The sequence below is a fragment of the Aphidius gifuensis genome, linkage group LG2 (genome assembly GCF_014905175.1).
Source record: "Aphidius gifuensis isolate YNYX2018 linkage group LG2, ASM1490517v1, whole genome shotgun sequence".
NCBI classification, from domain to species: domain Eukaryota; kingdom Metazoa; phylum Arthropoda; class Insecta; order Hymenoptera; family Braconidae; genus Aphidius; species Aphidius gifuensis.
Genome location: NC_057789.1, coordinates 9,071,002 through 9,090,874, shown reverse-complemented (window position 1 = coordinate 9,090,874; position 19,873 = coordinate 9,071,002). Strand labels below are relative to the sequence as shown.

Here is a 19,873-nt window from a genome sequence, read left to right as displayed (position 1 = left end):
GCTGACTCCTCCTGTTTTGAATTTTTAATAAGTGAAACTAAAAATATAATCTAATTAAAATTAAATTGTGTATATCAATTATTTATCTATTATTTAAATACATATTTCAATGATGTTGATAATTAAAAAAATAAAATATATTTAAATAATCATTTTTTTATTTAAATAATAATACTATTCACGAGGCTTGTGTGACAGGAAGTTAACGATACTTGGGGAGCCCTTTTCACTGGATCATCATCACTTGCTGCTGACCTGGTCTTCATTGCATTTAATGTAAGTTGGTCATCAGGTCATTCAGATTACAACTCATAAATACGAGTAAATTCAAAAAGGAAAATTTATTAATAAACCTTTTTAATAAATTTTAATTTATCATTATAATCTTATCTTTTATTTACCAAAAAAATTAAGTATCTTTTTTTTTTTTTTTTTGTGTCATATATGCAATTATTTATGTTTGATTTTGAAAAAAATATTAATTTATTTTTTAAATAAACATACATTGAGTTTAAGAAAATAAAAAAATAATTATTTTTTTTTTTTATAATTGACTTGAAAAATGAAAGTTTAGCTACACGTAATTATTATTTGCAATTATAAATGCAATTTTTTTTTTATCGTTATTGAGTTTAATTTTATGATTAAATAAAAAAAATTAATTGACACAATTTTAAAGACAAATTTATGACAAATTTATTTTAAAAAAAAAATCAAAAATACAATATGATAAATGATAATTATTAACTACTAAAATACAAAAATATATTTTTTTAATTTTTTGTTAACAATGATACAGATAGAGAAAAAAAAAAAAAAGTAATTAATCAATTTAAAAACTAGTTTATTGCAGAAAAATGAATAGTTTAATTTTTTTAATATTCTGTATCATCGCAAGTATCCACAATTCTGTTGCCCTTCGTCAAGGATCAGTTGACTATGAAGGTAATTTAATCATTTAAAAAAAAGAATAAAAAAAAAAAAGTAAATTATGATAGAGTTCTTTCAATGAAAAATATTGAAAAACGTGCTAAAAATGTTATTGTATTTATTGGTGATGGTATGGGAGTGGCATCAATAACATCAGGAAGAATATTTACTGGTCAAAGAAAAGGATACAGTGGTGAAGAATAAAAACTTGTTTTTGAAAAATTTCCAAACACTGGATTTTCCAAGGTATATTATTGATCTTTAAATTAATTTATAAAATATTTCATGTATATTAATTGATTATAAATAGAAAAAATATTTTAATAATTATTTTTTTGGCTTTTTATTAGACATATAATGTAGATAAACAAGTGCCAGATAGTGCAGCAACATCTACAGCAATATTTTCCGGTGTCAAAAATCGATACAAGGTCATAGGATTAGATGGAAAAGCTGTATTAGATACATGTGACAAAAGTACTATTGAAGAAAGAAAATTAACGACCGTTGCTGATTGGGCACAGGCAACTGGAATGGATACAGGTAATATTAAAAAATACTTAAAATATTACATAAGTTATTTTTTTATTTTTATTACATTGTGATAAATTTTTTTTATCATTTAAAAAAAAAATAACAACAATAGAAATATTTAAATTTATTTAAAAAAAATACATTATCATTTTGTGAATTTTATAAATTAATTTTTTATCAAATCAAATTAAAAATATGTCAATTTAATTGAGCAGATAATTCAACAAATTCACGATAATGAAATGGAATAATTTATCTATTTTTTTTTTATTATCACTCGACATTATTACCTATTTTCTTAGATAACAAAAAAAAAAATTATTAAAAATAAAAAATCTATACAGATGAAATGAAGCGTGGATATTTATATTCTTGATTTGAGGTCGAAAAAAAAAAAAAAAAAAATGATAATGTATTTAAATTGAAAAAAAGGTAAATATGTATTATCCAAGTTCCAGTCAACTCACGACACTGTTAAGTAGTCAATAAAGAATCAGTGCATGAGTGAACCTTGTTAGCTGTTGTAAAAATATACTTTTTATTGTTGAGGTCAAAAAATGACCTTCATTTATATCGAGGTAAACCTTTTTGTCCATATTGTTTTCACGCAATTTAAATATATCAAATGAAAATTTTTAAATGACTCTTGTTAAATTAGTATATGCTTTTTGTTAAACTACATTTTATACATTTAAATAAATAGCAATTATTTTTTTTTAAGGTTTTGTTACGACAACTAGAATAACTCAACACCAGCTGCACTTTATGCACATGTTAATAATCGTGATTGGGAATGTGACAGTAATATACCAAGGGAACATAAAAACTGTGCTAAAGATATTGCACGTCAATTAATTGAAGATGCACCTGGTAATCATTTCAAAGTAAGTCAACACATATTCTTTAAATTAAAAATATAATACGAGGTATAAAATTTGTCTATTAATTATTAATTATTTATTAAATTTAAAAATAAATAATAAATCTTGATTAGAATTTTATTTGTTAATTAAATAAAAAATTCATATTTATTTTATTTTATTTTATTTTTATTAAATACAAAATTATGATGATGATATGAAGAATAATCTGAAGAAGTTCAAGGCTAATTGCCAATTAAAATATACGACATTTTTATCGAGTCATGTATCCGGTCCTATTATTAATTTCAATAATGTTATTCAAAGGACATTATTACACGTGACTTCGCATTGTTGTTTAAATAGAAAGAAAAAAAAAAATATAGGTATATACACTATTAAAATTTAACAAAAAAAAAAACGCAAATTGGTATACATTGTTTAGCTTAAAAAATATTAGATCATACATGTTACTATTTTAGAATTGAATTACAAATTTTTTTAATAAACATTTTACTTATCTTTTGTATTATTTAAAGTAGCAATTAAAATAGTGTACTGATTAATTGGATTCACTGTCATTCACCGCGGTAAAATATGAAATTAATAAAACATAGTTATAAACCGTACACGATTTTTTTCAAAATATTTTTTGGAGTATACTCAATACCATGTGCGGTTTTCCTTGTTGAAATACATCAACCCTAATAATAATAATAACAATAAACAATAAATAAATAATTCAAAAGATGTAATTAAATATAAATCAATCAGTAATTATCATCATGTTTTAAATTACAAATTATAATAAATCAAACTGAAAAAAAAATTTATATCCCAATAAAATCAATTCATGAACAGAAATTTACTATAAATTAAAATATTTTATAAAATTTTTGAACGGAATTTTTCTATTTTTATATTTTTCCCTATTTTCTATTTTTTTTTGACGCTATCAGTATAATGCACAGGCCTTGAACTTATCGCAAGACACGCAGTTTCAAAAATCTAACTTGACAATCGAAAAAATATAAAACTTTATCGCACAATAATTTATTTTTTATTGATGGTATCAATTACTTTTTGTAACTACATTGTATTTAAATTAACACAACTACACAACTATAACACGATGTTTCACATGAAATTGATAACATTGCTTTTAAATAAAATACTAGATATTGGATATATCAATAAAAATATAAATTATCCTCTTATCACCTTTCAATCTCTTTTATTCGTTTTCTATTTTTCTGGTAAATCGTATTAATATAACATTACTTTAACATGTCTGATGGATGTATTCAACACAAGTCACAGTCGACAACATGATTTTCATCAACATGGTATTGTTATTTTTCATTGTGTCATCAAATAAATTAATCTCTTGTATAGTATTCAATTCAGAAAATAATGAAGTAAATAATTATAGACTTTTTAATTTATCCACAAGAAGTAAAGTAATTGAATATGAAAATTTAATACCAGCGATTGCTTGTCTTGACGATTTTGTCACGTCTTACCTGACGCAACAGCCAACGAGGATCACAGTTATTTTTAATAAACACATTGAAATGTCACATATCTACTTGAAAGAATTACAAAAAAGTCGTTCAACATATGTTTTAACTGAAAATTACAAAGTGAAAAATCATATGAAAGAAACAAGATTGAATATTTTTATTTTATTAAGAAACCATAATGATCTTGATAATTTAACGGTAAATATTAATGAAGTTTGTGGTCTTGGATGTAAATTTACAGTATTATTAATTGATAATTTTGGAAATGAGGAATTATTCATTGAAGAATCTAATATCTTAATTCAATTGCTGTGGATTAAAAAAATAGCAAATGTTGTTATAATTGGTTTTGTTAACGATCATTATCTAGCAATGGAGAGTAAAAAATTTAAACCAAATATATTACGTGAACCAATGGACCCAGTGATTGTTGGTAAATGTCATAATAAAAAATGGATAATGAATGGTACTTTATTTGAACCAATGAAAATGAATAATTGTTCTGTAAATATTGGCTATTTGATTAATGAACCGTATATGCATGCTGTTGAAAAAAATAATAGTTTTGAATATAATGGTGTTGATTTAGCAATATTACAAGTTATCGCAAATCATCTTAATTTTACAATTAATTTATCAGAAATGGAAGGAAGTAAAAATGTCATGAAAACTCAGAAAATAGCTAATTCATTACACAGCAATAGATCTTATGATCTTATTATTGGTGGTATGGTTTGGCAACCAAAAGATGATATTGATTACACAATTGCTTATGAAGTTGTTCAAATTGTTTGGCTTGTACCAGTCCAACCTGAAGTTACATCATTCATGGCATTAATTTCACCTCTTGAAATGACGGTTTGGTTTGCAATAATTGTTGTTTTTTTATTTGCAATAATTATCAGATTTACATTATTTTATAAAATATCATTTTTAGAAATATTTGCTATTATTCTTGGTGTTGGATGGAATAGACAACCAATTGGATTTTATTACAGAACAATGTTTATATCTTGGATAATATTTGGTTTTATATTAACACAATTTTATTTAGCATCATTACCAGGACGATTATTAGAAGATCCTGAAGAAGAAATTGATACAATAAATGATTTATTAGATTCAGGAATACCACTTGGTGGTTCAAAACTTGCAAAATTGTTTTTCGTTGGAAATAGAACTATCAACAGTAGTTCAACTTCAAGTGGACTTATTGATAAAATTTTCAAAAAATTTATTGTATTTGAACGTATTGATTATGAAAAAAAAGTTCAAGATTTAATTAGTGGTAAAAATAGCACAATTGCATTGTTAGTAATAACAAATTCTTCAACAGTCAATCCAAATTTCGATTCACGTGTTTTACATATTTTACCAGAAGCTTTGACAACTTTTCCACTTGGTTTTCCAGTATGGCGCAATTTACCATATCTAAATGACATTGATATTATTATACAAAGACTTTTGAAAAGTGGAATTATCTCACATTTTTTTAATCTTGCAACAAAAAAACATTCTTTTGAAGATGTTGAAGATAACATATACATCGATCTGCAAGATCTTATTCCAGGTTTTTTAATACTTGGTGTTGGTTGTACTATTGGTTTAATAACTTTAATATTTGAAATTATAATTTTTCGAATAAAACAAAGAGACATCACGTAGTGTTATTATATACTTGAGTATATGCACACAGATTTTACGTTCACCTTAAATAATGGTAGATATAATTATTTTTGAATTTTCACCATGCAAGCAAATTTGTCTTTATATAAAATGTCATTTTGTTGTTAATGACAATATTAATATTCAAATTTATACTTTAAATTTATCACTATATTTGATTTTAACTAATTTTCAAATTAAAAAAACTAAAAAATACCATTTTTGTATATGAAAAAAAATGTTTTTAGATCAATCCATATAATGAATTTTAAGTCCAGTCCAAATATAAGATTGTAAACATATTTTATGACAAGAAAAAAATTGTTTGTTTTGTAAAATTTAAATATCATATGACTCTAATAAAAATTGATTATTTAAATAAAATTTTATAGTATGTTTCAATTTATTTTTTATAATGTTGATGTTTCTCTTGTATAGATCAGTAACTATTGCAGAAATTTCGACGTCGAAATTTTTACGTGCAAGCAAGTTTGCGTTTATCTATACTTATTTTTGATAAAATGTCATTTGGTAGTCGATGACAATATTGATATTTTAATTTACAAGTATCTTTATTTTCAACTGTAAAGAAAACAAGTAGTTTTATTTTCAATTTAAGAATGAACAATTATATATAATTATTAGTATTTTTTTTTTTCAATCATTTTTCTTCATGGTCATTGTTAATTTATTTTATTTTACGTAGGCGGAAGCCTACTAGTATTGTTTTCACTATATGAATTTAGAAAAATGTTCATATCTTCTGAAATAATATAGATAGGATGTTCGTATTAGAATCAAATTAAAGCCTAGAAGAAATACTACAACCGAGAATAGAAAAAAAAAATATTCTCATTGTTAATAAATTAGTTATCAACAAAAAATGTTTTTGCAAAAATTTTAAAATCAAAATATTAAGAAAGCTAAAAACAAATCGTGGATGCGATTTTTTGCCTAGACATTTAAAATTGCAAAATCTATATAATTAAGAGGTAGTTTTTTTTTGCTATTGTTAGAAATTTGTTAATTAACAAAAAAACAACATTTACGTTTTTTTATACCTCGCATAACTTCTTCAAAAATTAACTTATGTACTTCCATTTGGTCTCAAATTGTTGGGCTTTTAAATACCGAGAGCCACACTGTCTTGATAAAAAACGCTCCGAGCTCGCGTTAATTAGTTATCAACAGTTGTTTATAATAATAAGTAGTGTCTGGTATGTTCTAATAAAAAAATAGACATGAAGGATTGCTTTTAACGATTTTTTAGAAAAGAGTGTGGCTCTCAGAAATTTAATCAGGAATTTTTTGGGCTTTACAAATTTTTTTTATGTTTATTTGTTCAAAAGTTATTGAAAGTATAAACAACTAATAATTTAAATTTTAACACTGTTTTTTGACAAAAAAGGGATGCACGCATGCGTAAAAAAAAAAAAAAAAAAGAATTCAATCATATAATTTAAAATTGTAAAAAAAATTAAACTGCAATGAATTTGGAATAATCGAGATAAACCACACGGGCTTTCGCCGGAGTTTTGAAAATTTTCAATTTTCAATAGAACGAATTCGTTACTAAAAATTTTTTTTATATTGTTTTTTAAAAAATAAATACAGCTAGAAATGCTTGAAGCTATTTAGTTAATTTTTTTATTTTATTTTTATTCAATCAAGTACATTGAAAATAGTTTTTATACAAATTAGTCATTTACATTCTTGAATTTAATAATACAATTATACTGAATAATAATTAATCAATTATTACAAATTATATTTTAAATTTTGCAAAATTATTGAAATTTAATTATTTCGGAATACGATATAATATTATTGATAGGGTTTTCACTACCTCGGTTGGCTTCAACAATCATATAAAATTGAATATTACAAGATTGAAGATTAAGATCTTCAAGATCTGGACAATTTTTCATGAGTTGAACAATACCATTCTCAGTGATATTTTTACAACTATGAAAGTCTAAATATTTAAACCTTTTTAATCTGACAATAAATTTATCTGTTACATCCGCAATACCACCAACATTTAATGTTTCTAATTTTTCTAAAATCGTCAAAGGAAAGAGTGCTCTTTCACTAATGCAATTGCAATTATTTATATTTAAATATTTGAGATTTTTACATTTTTGAGCAATAACAATAATACTGTTACTAAAAATGTCATTGGCATCAGATAAATTTAAATATTCAAGATGTTGTAACTTTGATAATTCATCAAGAATCCATTCAGGATTTATCGTACAATTAGTCATTTCTAAATGTTTGTTTTTTACAATTATTTGAAATTATCATTATTGTTTCACCACTGAGTTTAAGTCCACTAGGTAATATTAAATATTCAAGATTTTTCAATTTTGTCAATTTTTGGAAGCACTTTCAGCTAAACCTTCATTGGCATCTGTACACGTTATTTTCAAATAGCTCAAATTGTGACAATGTTTCAAAATATTCATTGCTAAATCATCAGTTATTTTTGAATGAATACTCATGTGTACCAAGTTCCCAAGGTTTTTCCAGTTTTCAATTGAAGCTACAGGTGCTGTATATAAACACTAAACATCTCCAAATGTCTCAATTTTTTGCATGTTTTTAAAATACAATTGAGTAAATTCTGATGAGAGTAAAAAATAACTAAACTATTTGTAATACAGACATGTTCCAAATTCACAAGTTTATCAAATAATATATTTTGTTTTTTAAAAACCCGAGAATCTTTAAGATCAAGATAAACAAGTGTTTTTTTTTTGAGATATAGTTTTAATAACTTTATCCAATCGGCAATTCCTCAAAGTTAAACTGTGTTTTATGTGTCTACATGTGTTTTATTAACAAAATAAATTTATTTCGAATAGAAATTTTAGGGATTTCAGGTATATGCAAGAAAAAACATGTTTAAAAGAAAAATTAGATAATCAAATGAAAATCATTGATAATGTTCAAGATAAGAAACAAAAATAATCAAGGTATTTTTAATATATTTGATAAAAAAAATAAATGATTTTATTTTATGATAAATTATAATTTTTCTATTTTATTTTTATTTAATCAAATACATTATAAATAAGTTTTTAAAAAAATTTATAATTTACATTCTTGAATTTAATAATAAATATACTAAATTATTTAATAAATCTTTGAATACATTTGATTATTATAATAATTCATTAAAAATTACAAACTATATTTTTAATTTATTGGAATTATTTAGTTTTATACACGTATACGATGAAATGTTATTGATAGGGTTTCCGGTAGCATGATTGGCTTCAACAATCATAGGAAATGTAATATGACTCCATCGAAGATCAAGATCTTCAAGATCTGGACAATTTTTCATGAGTTGAACAATACCATTAGCTGTGATATTTTTGCAACGATGAAAGTCCAAAGATTTAAATCGTTTTAATCTGACAATAAATTCATCTGTTACACCATCAATACCACTAACATTTAATGTTTCTAATTTTTCTAAAGTCGTTAATGTAAAGAGTGCTCTTTCACTAATGCAATTGCAATTATTTATATTTAAATATTTGAGATTTTTACATTTTTGAGCAATAACAATAATACTGCTACTAAAAATGTCATTGGCATCAGATAAATTTAAATATTCAAGATGTTGCAACTTTGATAATTCATCGAAAGTCAATACAGTATCTATCGTACAATTAGTCATTTCTAAATGGTAGAGTTTTTTACAATTATTTGAAATTGTCATTATTGTTTCACCACTGAGTTTAAGTCCCCTAGGTAATATTAAACATTCAAGATTTTTTAATTCTGTCAATTTTTGCAGTGCATTTTCAGCTAAACCTTCCTTGACTTCTCTACACGTTATTTGCAAGAATTTCAAATTATAGCAATACTTCAAAATATTCATTGCTAAATCATCAGTTTTGTTTGAATAAATACTCATGTGTAGCAAGTTCCCAAGGTTTTTCCAGTTAATTGGAGCTACAGGCGAATTCCAAGCATTAAACTCCAAATGTTTTAATTTTTTGCATGTATTTAAAATACTATTGAGTAAATTTTGATGACAGTTAAAAATAACTATACTATCCCCAATAGAGACATGTTCCAAATTTACAAGTTTATCAAATAGTATATTATTCTTTTTATATACCCGAGAATTTTGGAGATCAAGATTAACAAGTGTTGTTGTTTCAGATATATCTTCAAGAATTGCATCTAGGCTGCACTTCCTCAAAGTCAAACTGTGAAGATTAGTGAATCTTTTTAAATTCTAAAAAAAAAATAATAAAAATTAATTTTATCGAATTGTATTTAATTAATAGTTGTTAATGTTTATTACTAGTAAAAAATAAAAGTAATGACTTACAAAAAAAACTCGTCTGTGTTGTATACGATCACTATAATCTAAATAAGTTTCATGCCACCATGGGGTGCTCGGGCCTGAGTTCTGTATCAGCCGATTGACGTCTACCAATTTATTCATTTGTGACTCAATAGTATAATAAAAATATTTGTAGAAAAATCGTAACATTATCAAATTGAAAAAAAAAAACAAAATTGAAGTAAATTTTTCAGAGCAATATGAGTCGTTAGTAAATAGTTTTTTATCTATGTGGATATTTTTTTAGGGGTTTTTTAATAAGTAATAAGTAAATACCATCATGGCACCAGTACTCGGACGGTAGAGGCGTAATTTAAACTATGTAAACTATAAAAAATATTATAACAAAAAAAAAAAAATCATTATTATTTTTAAATTCGTCATAATAATACCTTTCATTTGAAAAAAAAAAAAACTCGTATAGATTATAAATTCAATGAAAATTAAATCAATTTAAAAAATTTTCAATTTCTCCAGTATCCGGACATCTAAAATATATGAGAACCAGTTGTTGCACACGTTAGGTACCAGTTTCTAGCCAGGCAAAAAAATATCAACGTCAAACAAATTTAGGTTATGTTTGGTAATGTTGTCAGTTTTACTAGTTGTTATTAGTGTCCGGATACTGGTCCCAGATAAAATTTGATAAAATTAAAGACCCCCAGTAGTCGGACTTTATTATTTATATTTATAAAATTTTTTTTTTATCTAATCGGAAAATTCAAACATTTTTACGGAAATTGATATCAAACACTAAAATTAATTATATTTGATAGACGCATAAATTGATGGTTTGATTAGTAGCAATCACTCGACGACGACTACTCACAGTGCCCTCTGAAGCGTTTGAGTGTCACATAATTTTATTCTACCTTTAATATTTATTTAAAAATATTATTCTATTATTTATAAAAAAAAAACCGTCTGTTTAAATTAAAGAATATGAGACGTAAAAATATTTTAAAAAATTGTTTGAATTTGAAAATATAAACTATCGGCATAATTACTGATTAACAGCCAAGTGTCCGACTACTAGGGGGTGTCCGAGTACTGGTGCCATGACGGTAGTTTGTAAAACCAATTGAGTTTTTTTTGAATATTTATTTCATTTTTATTAATTTTAAATAATAACATAAAATACCCGTATCAATACAAAAAACTTATCTTGACTTTTCATATTGAATAAAAAAATCATACGATCTCGGGGAACCAGTTCTGACTTTTAGCATCATAACGAAAAGGATTTCTTAACTCATAAGTGACAAAAACGCATTCACCCCAGATGGAAGATTTAAAAAATCTTCGTTCTTTATCTGGTGACACCATGTATGGATCTCCTGCCATAATTAATCGGACTCCGCCGAATGGTTTTTTGTGTTTAGAACGTTCTTGACAAAAGCGGTTATTGATACTCTCAAACCTAGATTCATTTAACAAACTAAAATCATCGATTAATAAAATATCTATTTCATGGATGTCATTGGCGATATATTCCATGGCAGCCTCAATGTGTTCAACTTTACTAGTACCGACACCACTACGCCTGGCAATTGTCGCTCCTTCTCCAAGTTCTTCTTGAATTGGGACAGCTCCTCGTGCAGTTGTTGATGTTATTATAACTTTTTTTTCTTTACTTAATTCTGCATACAGTCGCATTAGCATTTTTGTTTTTCCGGTACCAGTTGGACCATAAAAACAAATATTCGAATGGGAACGTACTGCTTCATTGACTATCCACTATTTCACCAGTGCAACCTTGATCTGGGGCTCGATTCTCAAACTCATTTTTCGTGACAACTCACCGGTGAGTTGTCACGAAAAATGAGTTTGAGAATCGAGCCCCTGACATTGTGCTAAACAATAAAATAAATATTATTACTTCATAAGATTTTAAATTATTTTTTGATTCATCTTCATTTAATTATTCAGTGCCCTAGCAAAATCGATGACACAATGCGACGCCAATACGACAGTCGGTTTGTGCATTGATCGTACACAAAATGACACACAACCGACTCACAAATGGGAGAATAGTCAAGTCATAAATTTTGATATAGAAAAAAGCATTTGAAAAATGAAATATTATGTCCAAAAATTCGTAAATAATATTCAGATAATTGAAGACACATTGGAATTTATTTTAAAATACTTTTTTAATGAACTTTTGATAGTATATTTAAAGTACCCTGGTGGGAATATTTTTCCGCGTTTTGTCCAACAAAGACACTTTTTTTCCAATAGTTTATTTTATTAAAAAATTTGTTCTGGAACAGATAAAATTTATTTCTTTTTATTTAAATTGATTTGTAGCTTAAGGTTGTTTGTAAAAGACATCGTCGAACCAATATTTGTAGTTTGAGGGGCCCGTATATCGTAACGCTATATCTCATGCCCGGGTACCCGAAATTTTGTTGCGCTTCTGTCTCGAAAACCGGCTTTTAAGTGTGTCCGTGCATATACAGACAGACACTAACACTACTGCTAGCAAGCAAGTACAGTACACAGCTACATTATATGCTTGTGTGTGTCACGTCTGTGCGCATCACTTGCCGCGAGAAAGCAAATATTTTTTTTTTTAAAACTTGAATAACTTTTAAAATCCGTGGCAAACATAACTTATTTTTTCAAATTATATTCGTTTTTTTCTTATCTACAATTTGATAGAAAAAAAAAAGTTTTCGAGTAGACAACGAATCTACTATATGCTGTTTAAGAAAAAAAAAATTGTTTCGCACTATTCTCGTGTATAAAAGTTGTCAACTTTGACATTCATTATCTATAAAAAGCCGAGGCAAAAAAAATTGAAATAAATTGTCAAGATAGATAATTATTTCATTTAAAAAATAAGCCTAATTAAAAAAAAATCGAGTAGAAACTCAAATATTTACAAACAACCTTAAGTGCATGGACAAAATTTTTTCCAGATTTCGACTTGTAAGTCGAAGGCTGGCGAAATTAGACTCATGGTATAAAAACTGGCAGAATCTGACAGAATAATCTGGCAGAATCTGGCAGTTGTTCCAAAAACCGGTCTAAATCTGTACGAATCTGCCAGAATCTGTAAGAATCTGTGATAATCTGCCAGAATATGTGAGAATCTGTAAGAATCTGCCAGACTATTTTCACCAGGAAATTCTAAAAAAAAAAAAATCTTGTGCGAATTATTGTAGTTATTATAAACATCACGGTAAGGTTACAATCTTGAAACATTGCAGATTTTTTAAACTTTAGTATGTTTTTTAAATTTTTATAAGTACCATAATCTCAGTTCCTATATATGTAAATTAACTCTGGCGAGAGCACATGTGAGAATCTTTGAATAATAACTAACGTAAAATATCGATTTATGACCTATAAAAGAATGAATTATAACAGACTAATAATTCGATGACGACTTGATGCCTCCTAATTTAAATTATTAATTTAAAAAAATCAATTTATCAAAAAAATACGATATTTATAAATTGAACTGGCAGAATCTGACAGAATCTAGCAGACTTTTGGAAGCCGAATATTTGGCTGGCAGAATCTGACAGAACCTGGCAGACGGTTGAAACTCGAGTATTTGGCTGGCAGAATCTGACAAAATCTGGCAGACTGTTTGAAGTCAAATATGTGGCTGACAGAATCTGGCAGGCTGTTGGAAGTCGAGTATGTGGCTGACAGTATCTGGCAGAATCTGGCAGACTGTTGAAAGTCGAGTATTTGGCTGGAAGAATCTGACAGAATCTGGCAGACTGTTGAAAGCTGAATATTTGGCTGGCAGAATCTGGCAGAATCTGACAGATTATGTCATTTTTTGTCAAATCTTGCAGAATCTGCCAGATATTTTTCACCAGGGTATGACAAAACTTATGAAAAAAATCTCAAACTAATTCGGGAGTCAGAAGTTTGAGGGTGGTAATGAAAAGGGGTGAAAATTTTTTCAGAGGTAACTTTTTTAGAGTTTTTCTTCAGTTGAATTATTTAATAAAAAATTGGAAATTATAAATATACAATTTAACGAAAAAAAATTTTTTTTTTTTTCTCAAAACTTTTTTTTATAAGTTTCAATTAAAATTCTTTAAATGATCAATATTGTTATAAACAAAATTTATTATAAACAATTTAAATTCTGACAATTCTGCAATTTTTAATTTTAAAATATTGAAGTAATTTCTTTTAGATAAATGCAAAGGAAATTATTGAATAAAAAATTTTTTTTAAAATTTGTAATCATCATTAATGATCAATATATTAAATATAAAATAAAATAATGATAAGAATATTAATGTTTATAAAATATTATTGAAGAAAAAAACCTGAAACTAATTTCAGAACATTCTCATTATATTTCAAAATAACAGAGAGATAACTGTATAACCTCCTTAAATACGATGCCTGAAAAACAGTCGACTGGTATGGGAAGCATACCCGTTATCAATCAATAATGACGCGACAAACACTGGGAAATTTACGACAAATTTTACTTAATAACTACACAAACTAAGACGCGAAAAAAACACTTAAATAAAAATGAAATGGTACTTACAATTATGCTGAGTAGTTTACAATGTATTTGAGTGTGGACCTGGCTTGGCACGTCAGTTAAATTATTTTATTTATTCGAAATAAAATAATTAATGATCGTTCAGCTTCTTTTTACAATTTTGATGTGTTTCAATTATAAAAAGTAGTCAGATACGTTTTATGTTGTATTAAATACAGCGTCACAAACTCAGACCATGCAGTTGACACTGACTTTAAATTTGCGTATAGAATACTACTAATCGATTTACTAAATTAATAGATTATATTTATTGTATTTGAATCAGATATATCGGTTTTAATATATTTCCCTGGTGGAAATATTACTCCGGCATTTCTCCGTTTTTGGCCCATTTCCGGAGAAATTACTCCGGCATGAAATTGATGGTGGAGAAATTATTCCGGCATGAGGTTGATGGCGGAAAAATTACTCCGGCATGAAATTGATGGCGGAGAAATTATTCTGGCATGAAGTTGATGGCGGAAAAATTACTCTGGCATGAAATTGATGCCGGAGAAATTGTTCCGGCATGGGATCGAGGGCGGAGGAATTATTCCGGCATGGGATTGATGGCAGAGGAATTATCCCGGCATAAGATTCGTACCGGAGAAATTATTCCGGCATGGGATCAGTGAAGGAGAAATTATTTCGGCATTGGATCAGTGAAGGAGAAAAAGCTCCAGCATAAAACGAGTGGTGGATTCATTTTTCCGACATTAACTTCATGCCGACGAAATTATTCCGGCATGAGATTGACGGCGAAAAAATTACTTCGCCATGAGATTGATGGCGGAGTAATTACTCCGGCATGAGATTCATGTCGGAAAAATTAGTCCGCCACTAGTTTTATGCCGAAGCATTTTCTTCAGCATTCATCTTATGCCAGAATAATTACTCCGGCATGACATCAATGCCGGAGTAATTAATTTGGCATGAGATCACTAAAAAACAATGTAGAAATATTATATGTTCATCAATTTTATCAAATATATTTATTTAAACTAACCATCACATTTAATGACTCAGAAAAACTAAAATTATATTTTCGGAATGTGGTACGTTTATAATTAACTGCTTTTCCAAGATCTGTAAATTTATCATCAATCATATAACGTACACGCCATGATAAATCAGCAGCACATTGACGTAATTTTGGCATAACACGTTGTTTAACATCTTCTCGTTGTAATAATGTTGCAATATACTAACACATGCATCAACAGCTAATAAACGAACAGAATCTTGTTTATCTCGTGCAAGTATAGCAAACATTAGAATTGAATCAGATTTTAAATACTTAATTTCAACAACTTTCGCAAATTCTCCCAATTTTGATGATGCTGAACGTCGCCCCATTGGTGTATCATCTTGACATAAATTACAAAAATGATTTCTTAATTCAGCTATTGTTGCTGGACTTACATGTGGATAAGATACACTTATTAAACCACATGTCGATGTTCTTGACGTAAACCAATCACCAGATGCCAAACGTTGTACCAATGGAACAAAATGTATCAACTCACAACGAGTATGTTCAGCACCAAGTGCCAAGGCAATCAATGAAAGTTTTTTGATTGAATTTAATCGCAGCTATAAAATAAAAATATATTCATTCATTGTAATAAAATAAAATGTTCATCATATTTACATTTTAAACAAATTGTAAGTCAACTGATATGATGAAATTAATAAAAAAAAAACCGCCCCAGTTATAACCTCATTGTTACAAACACTTGCTGACTAAGATCGAGTTGTTTTTTGTTTTTCAACCATAAAAAAACTTTGGTAATATTTGAAAAATAATAATTATTGTACTTACTTGTAAATTTTCATTTTATAAGTCATCGATCAGAACTGCAATTAGATAAAGACTGTCGTCCGTTGATGAGTCGGCTGCTGCCATTTTGCTGAACCACAAATTTATCCAAGCAGAATTCATTTATTCTGAGTGTTTTAATATTAGCCCTGGGCACAATATGGCTTCTTTTATTATTTTATTTGTTTATTGATATGATTTTCCATTGCCTTATATACTAGGGCACAACACTACAACTTTTTTCTTCTAACAAGATAATGAATAAAAACAATCTACGTTGCTTCCACCGATTAATAGGGCTTTCTTCAACGGCGGACGACCGCCAAAAATACCACCTCCACTGCTAATTGCTATGCTACAGTGGCGCACACATGTATATGAGTAGTAATGGTGAGCAGTAGAGGTGGTATTTCTGGCAGCCGTCCGGCGACTCGGCGAGGAAGAAAAACCCCTGATAACTATGTAACAAGCGGTGATCAGAAATGCATTAGATTATAAATGTGTGAGCGAACTTGACAATTTTTTTTTTTTTTATAAAGCATGTGTATGTGCGAGGTTGTATGTGTGGTTCTCCATGAACCAAAAGAACACAAAAGAATAGATTGTCATATTATGAAAATGTTCAACCGATGAAAAATACTTCTAGTTTGTCGGCTCAAAAATAGTATTTATTAATAACAATTGTAATATTTTCTCCGCCATCAACCTCATGCCGGAGTAATTTCTCCGCCACCAACCTCATGCCCGAGTAGTTTCTCCGGAAATGGGAAAAAAACGGGGTAATGCCGGAGAAAGCCGGAGTAACGGCGGAGAAACATTTCTACCATGGTTAGTATATTGAATTGAAATAAAATAAGATCAAATACTGGACCATGCGGTCACCAAGCCTCTAATTTTATAATAAATATGAATTTAGCAAATTACCGAAATTATATAATAAAAATTATGTAATATTTTATTAGAGAAATTTCAATACAGTTGAATTTATCAATTTATTAAATAAATTAAATTACTGCTGGAAAATTTTATAAGTAATTAACGTAGATTACCTATTAATTTCTTCAAATACATCAATTCCTTAGCAATTAATAAGTAATTTACCTGCAGTAGGCAACTTGAAAATTTGTTTCCGGTTAGTTTAGGAATAAAATAAATAGATATTGTATCCTCTCCTTAGTTTGCTTCATTGTGATTTATCGAAAGAAGTAACTGATTTACTTATTTATAACAGTGACTGTGATTGATTCAAACGTATTGTTACTTTTTTCTAGAACTTTTTTCTTATTAAAAACTACATTGTTGCTCAAAACGAGAAGCTATAATAATGTTCATGTCAAGAACTAATATGGTTTATGTTTAGAGGTTTTCTTCTTGACACAAACCAATGGTTTCATGGAATAAGGAGCTATCTGAATGATCTATAAGCGCAACATATTGTTTTGAACAAGAGATTTATTTTTCTCAATAAAAAAAGAATTTTCTTTAAATTAAACAGTATTTTTTTTTATTTCAAACAAGTTGTTGGTAAGAAGTTTTCTTCTGAAATGGTTAGAAGAATTTTTTCTCAGTGTACAACATATTATTCACTGAAGCTCTTATGCTCAATGCTGAAAACTTCAATATTTCTTATTTTCATTTTTTTATTCTTATTTATTATTTGAGTTAAATTGAATGCTCGTTATTTTGTTTTATGATTTAACGTGCGCGCAGGTAGAAATTAGTCTCTAAGATCGAGGCTTAAATCTGGATCGACGTCGACAGCGAGCTCCATTCTATGTCGGAATGTTACGCTATTCGACGCCGAAACGAATCTAAAACGAGTTAAAAAAAAAAAAGATAAAAAAACCTAAAATTATTATTCTCTTACTGATTTATCATATTTTTATTATAAAGAATAACAAAACTAATGATTATAATCAATTGAATAACAAATTAAATTGATTTTTAAGTATTTATGTATTCTAGCCCGGCCCAACCGCTTTTTAGCCTTGATTCGACATCGAAACGAGACTAAAACGAGGCTAAAACGAGTTAAAAAAAACTTAAAATCAAGAGGCACGGTAGTGCCTCGTGTCAAGTGTGAGAAAAAATATAATAATACCGAAAAAAAAAAAAAATGAAAGCGCAAATAAACTACCGAGCCTTATTATACATCAAATAGAGGTAACCTCATCCCCCGCAAATTTTACGGAGGTGGGATAGACGCGAAGCGTCCCACCATAGTATTGTTTTCACTATATGTTTTATGATTACCGCTCATAGCTTCCGTAATGATTAAGATAGATCATTCGTTTTAGGCTTAAATTAAAGATCTCGACGAGCTCTAGAACCTCTGATAAATTTGAAATTTTTCGGGTAATTATTGAGTTTACAAATGACGAAAGAAAAATGTAACAAAATCTTCGAAGCGAAATATTAAGAAAACTAAGAAAAAATCATGGATGCAAAAATTTCACAGATAACAGTAAATGATGAAATAAAGATAATTAAAAAAAGTTTATATTTTGTAAAATCGAATTCGTTTGTTTATTCAAGAAAAACTGAAACGACATTTTTTTGGAACAGACATAACATTTTTAAAAATTGACTAAGAGCTTTTATTTTAGTTTTAATGGATTCCTCGTCAAAAAATCGACAACCAGAGCCATACTCGAAATTTTTCAACGATTAGTTTTTTTATAATTAGCCATTGTTTATAAAAAATATCAGAGTGAGTAGTTTATAAAATAAAAAGAACCACAAAGAAATCATTCAATGAGCTAATTTGGCTTAACAGCTTGTAGAAAATTTTCTAACAAATTTTTTGACTATAATATGAGATTTTTTAAGTTAATTATTTAAACAATTTATGAAGATTTAAACAATCATTATTTTTTTTTTTCATCATTTTTTTGTCGTACGCATGCGCACTTGTGACTGTAGAGCATTTCAATTTTACCATTAGATTTTTTTTTTAAGATGGCAGATGGTAGCACTCAACGATTCTAGGAATCAATTTGGTTTATTTATTTTGTATTTATATCCTGTTTTTTGAAAGTTTGAGGTTAAAGTTTTATAAATAAATTTAATATAATGAATAATTGTAATATAATAAATTATTATATTACAATTCATTATTAAATAATAAATAAAAATTATAATTTCAATTCACGCGTCCTCCCACCGGAGTTTTGAAAATTTTCAATTTTCAAAGAGAATGCAGCCGTTACTGAATTTTTCAAAATTCATTTAAAATATGATGGTGACAATAGAAATTAATGATTTTTTTATAATTTAACATTATATAGTATCAAGCTTTATTTAAAAAAAAAAACCGAATTATTTAGTAGTTTATTTCATTTTTAATAACCGAATGAATTTTTCAACTGTGCGTTTTTACGTTTTAGGACAGAAAAAATTTCATCTCTCTCATACTTTTTTATTACTCGTTATATCTATCTCTCTCCTTATTTATATTTTATCAATTTCTTTTGTTTCTTTGATGACTTCGAAAATAATAAATAAACTTTTTTATATATTATATATATAATTTATATATATATATATTTTATATATATATATATTTTATATATTATATATATACAAAACAAATGTGTAAATGTGTCAAAGTTAAAAACAATAATTTTAGGCTGGATCTATTAAATT

At 27.1% G+C, this 19,873-nt stretch overlaps 2 protein-coding genes and 1 pseudogene across 2 annotated transcripts; 1 reads left to right on the top strand and 2 right to left on the bottom strand.

Moving 5' to 3' along the window:
* Positions 1 to 3,898: 3,898 nt before the first annotated feature.
* On the top strand, positions 3,899 to 5,512 carry LOC122849477. Its single transcript, XM_044148179.1, has one exon. The coding sequence runs from the start codon at positions 3,899 to 3,901 to the stop codon at positions 5,510 to 5,512; it is 1,614 nt and encodes a 537-aa protein (XP_044004114.1).
* A 475-nt stretch (positions 5,513 to 5,987) lies between these two features.
* On the bottom strand, positions 5,988 to 11,543 carry LOC122849476 (ATP-dependent DNA helicase RRM3-like). The gene is made up of 6 exons (XM_044148178.1): positions 11,079 to 11,543; positions 9,651 to 9,770; positions 9,341 to 9,354; positions 8,752 to 9,027; positions 7,398 to 7,603; positions 5,988 to 6,094 (listed from the first exon to the last, which is right to left on the bottom strand). Exons 1-6 carry the CDS (start codon positions 11,541 to 11,543, stop codon positions 5,988 to 5,990), a joined length of 1,188 nt encoding a protein of 395 aa, XP_044004113.1.
* Positions 11,544 to 15,374: 3,831 nt separating this feature from the next.
* LOC122849475 lies at positions 15,375 to 15,969 on the bottom strand (annotated as a pseudogene).
* Between the last annotated feature and the right edge of the window lie 3,904 nt (positions 15,970 to 19,873).